Genomic DNA, 12236 nt, shown 5'->3' on the forward strand with positions numbered 1-12236 from the left:
ACACTTTAGATTGTAAACTCCTTACTTATATAAATTATTATTTACGACTCAAAACACCTGCCAATTTAACAGATTATACCTAGAATGATGACGTCAATTTTTTAACTTATTTTTGTTTTTACTCTTAATGAGTATATTTTCGGAAGTTAGTGTAAGCAAAAAAGTTGTTCAGATTTTAATTATCTTTCCAACGATGTATAATAAGACATGTTTTGGAGTGACATTTTTGTGCTGACAGGAAGTGACGGGTGACATTTGACACTTGTCTCCCTTGAAAATTTTCATAAATAGACAAATTTGAGCCACTGTGCAAAATTTCATGATTTTGTCACGATTTGCATAATTGTTATGCTAATTGACTCCACTATAATAATAGTATATAATAATTGTGGCTCGCGTGAAGTAAAAAAAGTACAATAAGTTTTTTGATAACATTGACTCTTTTAAAAACAGAACTTTAAACACAAAATAGTTTTCTTTCTCTATGTATTATGGTATAACTTTTTGTGTTCTCTTTTTGTGTTCTCTTATTTTATGAAGTATTGCTACCAGTGGATACCCCTTAAAACCACATACCCCTTAAAACCCACAATGTTGCATTTTTGGCTTTCATAACTACCAGATTTAATTTTATGTGGTATGTTTCACTTTTTTACAACCTCTTATAAATGTTCTTTCATAAAATACCAAATTTTAAGGATTTTAAAGATGCTAAAGTATCTTAAAATTCGAAGTTATTCAAAATTTTATCAAAAATCCCTTCAAAAAATCAGGTTTTTTGGACCTAGAAATTACACAATTGAATTTAAGGTCATAAAACCTATACTTTTTAGATACCTATACTTATGGTAGGTATGAAAAAATCATTTTCATCTTCGTGAATAGACCCCAACGAAAATGACAGGCCCTTAAAATTCTACTTTAAAGCACTTTTATGGTGATGATCAATAAAATCTGAAAATCGACTTTCTCAAAACCTGGTCATGTTGCATACCAAAATGTCACAAATTTGATGGAGATTTAGAAAAACATTAGAACCATAGGTCAAAAATGAAGCGAATGAAGGTTTTGGCCTTTCGTAGCCGTTTTTGACTAAAAAACCACACACAATTGCATTATGGGCATGAAATCCTGAAAAATAAAAATATTGTTGTGGGAATGAATTTCTAGCAAGTCTTTGAACCATTGAATCACGAAGCAACACCAAATTTGTATCCATCAGCTTGAGTATCCCGTTAGCAAGGGTCGGACTTTGTGGTTTTTAGCCTTATTTTTGTAGGTTTTAAGGGGTATTTTGATTTTAACACATATTTTTTAGATCATTTAGGTACTAATGGTATATTCATAACATTGATAACTTTACAGTGAATCACTGTTCAAAATTTGAGGTCAAAAGAACTTTTTTGTAAAAAGTTATTCGAGAAAAACCATTTTGTAGGTTTTAAGGGGTAAATAGCTAAAACTGCACTTTTTCACTTCCTCGTGAAAAACTGAAAACTGTTTTCTACAAAACATCACTGCTAGGGAAGACAATCATAGACAACGTACTTTCAACACAAAAAGTTTCAGCCTTACACTCCAACTAAACAATGAGATAGAGGGTACCACTTTTTATTGTGGGTTTTAAGGGGTATCCACTGGTAGTTCTGTTGGTTTCATTCATAAACTAACGCACCCTTTTATCAAATAACTACTTTTGATTACGGTTGTGATTATACACTTGTGTTTGGCACTGTTTCGACCTAATTGCAGTAATTTCAGCTTTTTTCAGCGTTTTTTCTTCTTTTTTAGTAATGTCTTGTCATACTTTTTTTGCAACTTTGTGTGTTTGTGAGGACTATTCTTGTAAAGCAATTTTTGGTCTTGTACTTGTCGAACGGTATGGCTTGCAGCAGTAGAGAGCGTGCATTGGAAACTTTAATTCTTACAAACATTTTCTCGCAAAATTTAGCCTCAGTCTGCGCACTAGTCTTACTTTCCATGGGTTTTTTAAATTTTTTCCCCTTCGTTTCTATATATTCTGGGTGCAGTACTTTTATATATTTTTTAAGCTTACAATCAGTATCAGTGCCATAATATATTGGCACTTTTGGCTAATTTACCATTTTTCGAAAATTGAAGTTCGAGCGAGAATGTCAATTTCAGGCCTTCAACTTGATTTCATCGATTATTTCGATCTGGGAGGATCTATTATTTTACTATTCTATTAAGCATGCCAACGTCCTTAATTCTGCCATAGCAACGATATGATGCCATGGTCCAATTATTTAGATTTTTTAATTGATCTCTAATCGCTCTTTTTGTCTGTTTAGCTTTCAAATAATTAGTCATCATAACAGATGCAAGCTGCAAGAGATGATTGCTATAGGTGAGTTTTGATCAAGAATATTTCAGTTCATTTAAAAAGGACCTTTTTTGCAGCGTTTTGAAATTACAGTCGAATCTCTAATTCGAATGATTCGAACCTCTATTATTCGAATCTTTCTGTAATTCTAACTAAATTATTGCTCACATCAGCTTCAAAGTGGTTTAAATTACTCTCTGTAATTCGAACCTTTCTCTAATCTGAAGAAATGTTTTGGTCCCTTGAAGATCGAGTTATAGAGAGTCAACTGTATGGACTTACTGCAAATTTGTTTATGTCTTAACGTGAACATGATTAAACTGTGTACACTTTGTTTGTTTGTTTTTCTTGTTTATTGAAAACGGTCTATTTCAAGCAAAATCTCGCTTGTTGGGGATGAGTTTAAAGCCCCGAAGGGGCTAGAATAGAAATTTTTGGATGTGAAATGAAGCTACTTAATTTCCCAACCAGAACAGCCACGCGTGGTGTTTAGACAAACGCCGAATTGGAAGTAAAATCTATCGCTAGATTTAAAAAGTACAGTCTTCAAAAACAAAGGAACCGCTACATACAATCCGTCGTCATGATTGCGGTGCATTCTGGGCGCGTTCTGGATGGGAAATAGGTGGCTTCACTTTTTCTAGGTTAGAGATTCTATTCAAGTCCTTCGGGCTTTGAACTCGATGGGAAATTCTCTGTCCAGGATGATTCTAGCCCTAGGTAGAAAATCAATAAGTCCATGGAGGGAAGCTGTGGAATTAAGAAACGCAAAATAAGTTGTTCAAAATAAGAAGTTCGAAAATCGAGGAAGTGCTGACCATATTTACCGTCGCACTCAGTCATTCAGGATCTACACAAATCAAAAGCTAACTGTCTCCATCGCAGAAAAACAAAGATACATAAACTCGCTAGTATTTCTACAACATAAGTGCTTAAAAAACTGGTTCAACCGGTTTGCGACTGAATTACTGCATCAAACCATGTATGAATATCACCGATTATCTATTTTATTTTATTAGTAGAACGCATTATAAAAGAAACATCTTATTCTTATGTAGCGATTGCCCTGTAGGGGCTTTTGTTGCTTCACGTAGCAGGCTTGTTGTGATGTTGATGTTTCTTCTGATTCTGAGCGGGCCGCTGCGGTTAAAAAATGTTCGCGCGCAACTATTGCTTTATAAGAACCAAGTCAATAACTCTTGATACACGGTGATATACTTTTCGGTAATTAGTTCTTGTAAAGGAATATGAAGATATTTTACTGTATACGCAGTGCCGTAGGAAGCATTTTCATATTGAGGAGGGGGCTGAAGTTTGGTGACACCGCGAGGGCCAACCATTTGGCCCGAGGGGGGAAATTTTGAAAATTTGAGCTCTAGATGCACTCAAAACATGCACATAAAAGACAATTATGACAAATTAAAATAGAAAACCTTTGCATTTTGCAAAAAAAACATTTTTTAAAAAATTATTGGGGGGGCATAGCCCCCCCCCCCTTGCCCCCCCCCCAAGTTGCTAGGCACTGATACGCCAAGCTGTACACCTCATTTCTTTTTTTTATCAGCAAACCAATTTGTTTTTTCGTGTGTAAAAATATTTTCGATATTGTGCTGCGCATATAATGGTTTCAAAGGAACGAGACAAGCGCTCAGGGAATAGAAATATCTAGCTGTGCGTTTTTTGGATGGCGTTCCAATAAAACGATCTGGTGGAATGCGGCCTTTAAACTTTCGCTCATTCTCGATTATGAATGCGTTGGCGGGGCATTCATAGCGACAGCTACTTGCTAGTATGAAAACAAGGGGTGGAAAAAACCCCGCTGTATTGCACGAGACCTGGTTTTCAATTTTCTTTTAAATGTTGAATGTTTTTATAAAAATTTTTTTTTGGAAAACGAAATTTGCTTCTGTATCAACTGAAAGTTACGAGTCTATTCTTTTTCATAATGGTACTATGTATGATATTCTAACGTACGAATGGATCATTAAGATAATTAAAATAATGCGGTCTTTTCAAGAATAACCCATACAATTTTTCCTAATTAAAAAAATATGTATTGAACTGCAAAAGGGTGGTATCAAGATAGAATGATAATGCTCTTTGCTTGATCAATTTTTATCGTTTGCTATAAAAGACATTTGAGTGGTAAGGAATTGGTCAATTTATGAAAGTAATTGAGTTTTTGAGAAAACAAGTTTGGTTAAGTTGGTGGAATGCTTGTGATGTGTTCAAGAAATTAATTTTTCTACAGTATATGTTTTCAAATTCACCATAGAGTACCTTGAAGGTACTATTTGGAGAACTTTTTGGATAGGAAATGAGAAACCACTTTGCATGACTTGCGTCGGTTTGGAATGGGAAGTAAAATCTATCGTCAAAATTTGAAAATGTACAATTCGAAAACAAAGCAGTGCAAATAGCAGTGCAAATCTTAATGCTATACTTTTTCCCGGAAAAAGATTCTCCTTCTCTAGCCCTTTGTGTTTGAAATTTCAATTTCTTCAGGCAAAATATCTCAAACCATCTGATTATCCCTTAAAATGAATTCAATTTCTTCATTTTAGTGTTGAATGGATGTTAGGGTAATTACCAATATATCCATTCACTCAAAATCGTCAAATTGTGTAAGAAAAAACCATGGACAAAAAATGGCTTCAAAATCGCCGTCAAACGACCTCAACATTCATTCTCATGAACATTTCTCTTGGAATTGAACAGTCAATCACATTCGCTTCATTATTCATCTACCTCAAAGATGTCTTACACGTCTCTGGTAATCGTTTGACCACATTCTACAGCGCTATATCGGGAATTTATTTCCTATCTCAAATCATATCGTCATTGGCGTTAACCAGAATCTTTGATAAATATCGTCGACTTAAGTTAACTTTCTTCATTGTTAACAACTTCACCATTGCTGGTAATGCACTGTACACACTTCCATATTCACCCTGGTGTTTACTGGCTGGTCGTCTCATCTCTGGTGTTGCAGGATGCATCAAACCAATCATGGTATCCGAATTGACCAGATCATTTCCTAAAGATGAGCTTTTACCACAAATATCTAGATTCGCATTTGCTTTTTCAGTTGGTTTCACTTTAGGACCTTTTGTTAATTTTGTATTCCTCAAAGCTGATTTCCGATTCTTAGGTATACCAATCACTTATGCTAATGGTGCTGGTTTATTGATAACTTTCTTATTCATCTTGATGCAGATTCTAACTGTGTTTTTCGTTACCGACTTGTCAAGAGAATTCGACCTAAAAAAATCGCATAAAGAAAGTCAAATACTGGAGAAAGAAAGACTTTTAGAAACACAATCACTAAATGAAAAAGAAAAGATTGATCTAGATTTAGGGAATTCAGGATTCGATTCCAAGGAGGAACTAACCCTTATTGAGGATACTTCTGATGGTCAGCCCTGTCAACCGACACTAGATCTGGATAATGAGAATCATGATGACGGATCTGCACCAATGTTACCAAGCGAACCAGACAAGAGTATCCGAAATTCACTATGGACATTATTTACAAGCATAGATGTTGTGCTCATTTTTATATTTTCATTTTTTGTTTTCTTTGAATTGATAACTTATGATTCTTGGACTCCAATGTTATGTACAGAAATTTTACATTGGGGAATTGTAGAGATTAACTTAATCTTTCTTGGTAATAGTATCGCTGTTGGTATCATTTATCTTGCGTGTTATTTCAGACCACCAGCAAAAGAACAGTTCTATACTCTGGCTGTATATTCGTTTGTAGCTGGTGTTTGTCTGTATGCAATCTTTTTGTATTTCTCCCTTGGTATCAAAATTACTTGGTTAAATATCTTGTTTTGGTTTCTTTACATTTTGTTTTTTGCTGTTATGATTGTACTGGAGAGATTGTTCCTGGTGAACACTTTAATACAAATGGTACCGTCCGAAATTCAAGCTTTTACTGAAGGTATCCGTTCATCGTTTTCTCGGACAGGAGCCGCTGTAGGGCTGTTTACTGCAGCTTTTTCTTTTGGGATTTTGTCTTATTTTTGTGCTGTTTGTATGCTGGTAACTATGGTTTTGTTGGCACTTCTAATATGGAGAAAGAAACATTTTCAGAATCCTAAAATGATTAATTTTTATAAAATAGTGTGATTATCAACGTATTTTTCTTTTCGTAAAAAGGAACAATCAAACTTCTTTGAAAAAAGAATAGTTGTTTTGGTTCATGCCCAGGTCGCAGTATTTTACACTGTCTACCCTATCAACGCCACACAAATTTAATTTGAAAATTTAATTCGCTATATAAAGTGTATACTGAGTTTATCGTTCTACATCTGCGATCTTGAGCTTTATTAAGCTCATTTGATGTCAATCGATACATTTGTATACTTTGATCAGCAGTCGGTTTGAGAGGGAGAGAGTGGTATATCAGTGAAAAAAGGCAGGATGTTAGGGAAGTATAAGGTGATAGACTCTTCTAAAAGGCTTGTTTATTGGTCTATTATTTCTTTAATTCCTCAAATTTTGTTGAACTTTGACATTCCAATGATATTTTTCAAAGACAAAGTTCTTCCACGTTGTATAGACGACAAAAATTGGGATATGTTTTGGTATATCACCAATGAATCATGAATTCGGTCGGTTTATGTAATTGGAAATAAAATCTATATACAGATTTTGATAATGTACCATTCCAAAACAAAGCACTAGTAAACACTAGATAGCGGCGCAAATACGCTTTTCCTCGGAAAAGATTGAAAATCCTCCTCCTCCAGCCCTTTGGGTTATGAACTGTATGAATAATACCTTAAGTGAATTCAATTATTTTTTCATTTTAGTGTTGAATGGATACAAAGAAAATTATTAATATATTCATCCACTCAAGATCGTCAAATTGTGTAAGAAAAAACCATGGACAAAAACTGGCTTCAAAATCGCCGTCAAACGACTTCAACATTTATTCTCATGAACATTTCTCTTGGAATTGAACAGTCAATCACATTCGCTTCATTATTCATCTACCTCAAAGATGTCTTACACGTCTCTGGTAATCGTTTGACCACATTCTACAGCGCTATATCGGGAATTTATTTCCTATCTCAAATCATATCGTCATTGGCGTTAACCAGAATCTTTGATAAATATCGTCGACTTAAGTTAACGTTCTTTATTGTTAACACCTTCACCATTGTTGGTAATGCACTGTACACACTTCCATATTCACCCTGGTGTTTACTGGCTGGTCGTCTCATCTCTGGTGTTGCAGGATGCATCAAACCAATCATGGTATCCGAATTGACCAGATCATTCCCAAAAGATGAGCTTTTACCACAAATATCTAGATTCGCATTTGCTTTTTCAGTTGGTTTCACTTTAGGACCTTTTGTTAATTTTGTATTCCTCAAAGCTGATTTCCAATTCTTAGGTATACCAATCACTTATGCTAATGGTGCTGGTTTATTGATAACTTTCTTATTCATCTTGATGCAGATTCTAACTGTGTTTTTCGTTACCGACTTGTCAAGAGAATTCGACCTAAAAAAATCGCATAAAGAAAGTCAAATACTGGAGAAAGAAAGACTTTTAGAAACACAATCACTAAATGAAAAAGAAAAGATTGATCTAGATTTAGGGAATTCAGGATTCGATTCCAAGGAGGAACTAACCCTAATTGAGGATACTTCTGATGGTCAGCCCTGTCAACCGACACTAGATCTGGATAATGAGAATCATGATGATGTATCTGCACCAATGTTACCAAGGGAACCAGACAAGAGTATCCAAAATTCATTATGGACATTATTTACAAGCATAGATGTTGTGCTCATTTTTATATTTTCATTTTTTGTTTTCTTTGAATTGATAACTTATGATTCTTGGATTCCAATGTTATGTACAGAAATTTTACATTGGGGAATTGTAGAGATTAACTTAATCTTTCTTGGTAATGGCATCGCTGTTGGTATCATTTATCTTGCATGTTATTTCAGACCACCAGCAAAAGAACAGTTCTATACTCTGGCTGTATATTCGTTTGTAGCTGGTGTTTGTCTGTACGCAGTCTTCTTATATTTCTCCCTTGGTATCGAAATTACTTGGTTGAATGTCTTATTATGGTTTGTTTATATTTTCCTAGTTGCTGTTATGATTGTACTTGAAAGATTGTTTTTGATGAACACTCTAGTACAAATGGTACCGTCCGAAATTCAAGCTTTTACTGAAGGTATCCGATTATCGTTTTCTCGGACAGGAGCTGCAATAGGGCTGTTTACTGCAGCTTTTTCTTTTGGGATTTTGTTTTATTTTTGTGCTGTTTGTATGCTGGTAACTATGGTTTTGTTGGCACTTCTAATATGGAGAAAGAAACATTTTCAGAATCCTAAAATGATTAATTTTTATAAAATAGTGTAATTATCAACGTAGTTTTCTTTTTATAAATTAGAAACATAAAAATAACTTGTTTTGGTCCAGTTAATCTTTTTTTGTATTTTTCCCTACCAATGCTGCATAAATTTAATTTAACACGTTTGCTGTTGGGTCCATGATGTAGTCAAAAGACATTGCACTGCAGTGGTGCACATCATGTAGATCAGTGAAAAAAGGCAAGGGTGCTAGGGAAGCATAAGGCGATAAGGGGAGAGACTCCTCTACTTAAGGCTTGTTCATTGGTCTATTATTTTCTCTAATTGCACGATGGGTCATTTTTTCTTATTTGGCATGCCCTCAAAGAGAGCAATTAATCGTTAATCACACTCTCCAATGCAGCGCCAATGTTTATAAAATTGATTTTAATGTTTTTTCTTACATTTTTTTTGCATCGAACGTTTTAATTTCATTCGAAATTTATCTTGTGAGAAAGAAAATCAATAAACAACAATAAAAGAAAGACATAAAGAGAAGAGAAAAACATAATACTCTCAGTTTAGTTTCTATGTAATTTACTTTCCTAACTCGGAAAAAGTAGTGAAAGCCATTGTGCGATTAGCTCCGTAATCACATAATAATTCGTACAATTCGAAAATTGCACTTGTGATTATTTTGTTTCGAATTTTCCTCGTCCTTTTGGACATTCCAATGATATTGTCAAAGACAAATTTTTTCCACGTGATATAGACGACAAAGATTTGGATATGTTTTGGTATATCACCTATGAATACAATGAATCATGTTTTCTCTAAGAGGAGAGAAAAAAATCATAGTGATAGATGACCCCGGGGGGTACTTAGGCAAATGGAGGGTACGGTATGTGCAGCTCTTAAGGGTACCTTCTTTGGACTTCCAAAGTCCCACTAAGGGTCGGAAAAATCTGAAAATCATATTTCAGTCCCACTAAGGATCGGAAAAATAGGAAAATTTCAACTTTTTACCACATGAAAGATGGAAATTTGGTCAAATTTGTCCTGCTAAGGGTCGTAAAATTCCCAAAATGGTCCTTTTTATTTTTTTCTCCTTTTTAGTCCCGGTAAGGGTCCAAAGTTCGAAAGTCGGGCGGCACCCCCCGTCACCTCGCAACTAACCACCGTAGTACCCCCCCCCCCTGGAGATGACCTTTTAAATGGGAAAATATTGTGGATTTTAGTTAGAACATTCAAGTGAGGGGGGTGTACGGGACTTCGTTATACCGATATACCGATCACTTTTTCACGCTCAAAAACCGATCGATTTCAATAACTTGTACCAGTATTCATATGTAGAATTTCTGAAAAATGGGCCATTCCCTTTGGAAGGATGATAGGCCCCAGTGGATCCAATTGCTGGGTCTATGAGTTATTTCAAAAAAATTTTATTACCTATATTGAGGAGCGAGCATCTTTTTTGGGAAAGGTAAAATTACTCGGGTGAGTTAGGGCGTGTCTAGATTTTTAAAAATCACAAATCCCGAATCCGCGACCAATAGCACTCATTCTCAGGGATTCACTTAGGGATTTTTAAATGACCTATACCATAAGGTTTCAGGACCTGGTTGTTACGTAATTAAATATCAACCTAAAAATTAATTAAAATTATTAAAGAAAGTGTGAAATATGACGTCATCAAATTATGACGTCATAAATAGTAAATTAGTTCTAACTCTATAACTATAAGTACATGTCGAATTTTTGTCAAATTTTGACCAAAGATGCAACTTAATGGTGCCGAACTTTTCAATGGAATTTTTTTTGAAAATTTTGATGACGTCAGTAAAAAATGCAAAAAATCGAAAGATACAATTTTTTGCTGACGTCATAATTTTTTTTAAAAGTTAAGTTAAATTTTAGTTAGATTCATCTTTGATTCAAATTTGGGAAAGATTGGACATGTATTTTTAATATTATAGCGTTTATACGATTCATGACGTCACCGAATTCGATCAAATTACTGAAATTATGGCGTCATGATTACAATTTCTTTAATTATAGATTTTTGGGGTGATATTTAATTACGTAACAACCTGGTTTAAAACTTAAAGGTATAGAGGTACTTTAGGACCCTAAGTGGATCTCTGAATCTGGCTGCTATTGGTAGCGAAAACTTAGGTTAGGGTAAATAAACTGTTAGGTTTTTGAGACTTCCCCCTAAGATGTAAGAAGTCACTCGAGTAATACCCCTGGATTTTTTTCAATTTTGCAGGACCCCCTTGTTTTTTTAAATTATTTATAAGATTTATTTGGCCACCCTGGATTTTCGACCCCATTTTACTAACCATCCTGAATTTTCAACCTCATTTTACTGACCTCCCTGGTTCTTTTACGCTCGAGGGGACATGAAGCCCCCCTCAGTCATCTTTCGAATTAGACGATGCTATCCAACCTCGTCCCCGTGTAGTTTAGGTATAAACTTATTTCTTTTTTTATGATTTTTGTTGGCGAAAACGTTTAGAACATCCCACCGTTCTGCTCGCTATAATATAGCGAGTTGAACCTGATTGGTCGAAAAAAGTTGTGAAATATTTGTAATAATTATCGGAGCTGCGAACAATTATGCGCAATTATTATTATTTAGCCGCGGCTTTTTTATCTTAGTAAGAGTAACCACGGTAAAACATATCAAAATCAAAACATTCAAATCAAATCCTTGATTCAATAAGTAGTAGACCTTTCTCAAAGCTATTCACAATTGCCTGTGTGTTATTTAAAGCTTTTGCAATCCTTGTAGTTCTTTTCATTCAAATGTCCTGGTAATGATCTTAAAAACTTAAATATCCACTAAAATGCTCCAAATAAAAATCATAAGTTATGTTTCGACCGATGAGTCCACGGGTATTGATGAAACAGCCCGATATAAGTCGAAATGCATCATTTTTATAACCTAGCTTAATTTGGTTGAAAAGCTTGATCAATTCATGAGAGTAATTGGTAAGATCAGTTGCTTTGAAATAAAGAAGTATGCTATCATTAATATTTCGCAGAATCATGTTGATTGATAACAAACCCAACAAAGCCCCCTTTCAAGCTCTCTTCTTTGATATCCTTGCAAACCTTTCAGTTCGTGATTGAGAGAGTGAGATATTTTTTCTACTTCTGTTTAGTTGATATAAAAGGTCTGCCAAACGCTTCACCGGAGAGTCTTTAAATTGTGAGCTTTCCTTCAAACTTTAAAAAGGATAGAGAGAGAACAGAGAGTGTATTCTCCTCGCTCTGAGCTAATGGTTTGTTTGCTCTTTCCATTGTTAGCCAATTACCTTACGAATGGTTTATGTAAATCTAATAGCAAGAGATTGATCTCTCGCGTTCTCTTTCTCTTCAAAAACATGTAAAAAACCTAACAAATCGACACCCTGGACACACACACTGCTACTCTGGATTCTAAGAGATTCTACGTTCTGTAAAATGCAAAGAAAAATAAAAACATAACAGTAATGATTGCGGTCAAAGTAGTGATATAAACTTTCAGATTAAAAACATTGCTGTAGGGCTGTATTTTTAGG

General features: G+C 34.7%; 2 protein-coding genes across 2 annotated transcripts in view; both read left to right on the forward strand.

Annotated features, from left to right (window-relative positions):
- Positions 1 to 2307: 2307 nt before the first annotated feature.
- LOC136817872 (uncharacterized) lies at positions 2308 to 6528 on the forward strand. The gene is made up of 2 exons (XM_067074205.1): positions 2308 to 2368; positions 4909 to 6528. Exon 2 carries the CDS (start codon positions 4982 to 4984, stop codon positions 6479 to 6481), a length of 1500 nt encoding a protein of 499 aa, XP_066930306.1. The 5' UTR covers positions 2308 to 2368; positions 4909 to 4981; the 3' UTR covers positions 6482 to 6528.
- Positions 6529 to 7240: 712 nt separating this feature from the next.
- LOC136817868 (uncharacterized) overlaps positions 7241 to 12236 on the forward strand; it is a 7462-nt gene continuing 2466 nt past the window's right edge. Inside the window, exon 1 of the mRNA XM_067074200.1 lies at positions 7241 to 8552. Coding sequence (XP_066930301.1) covers positions 7241 to 8552 — 1312 coding nt within the window. The remainder of the gene's footprint in view (positions 8553 to 12236) is intronic.

The sequence above is a fragment of the Clytia hemisphaerica genome, unplaced genomic scaffold (genome assembly GCF_902728285.1).
Source record: "Clytia hemisphaerica strain Z4C2 unplaced genomic scaffold, Clytia hemisphaerica genome assembly, whole genome shotgun sequence".
In the NCBI taxonomy this organism is placed as follows: Eukaryota; Metazoa; Cnidaria; class Hydrozoa; order Leptothecata; family Clytiidae; genus Clytia; species Clytia hemisphaerica.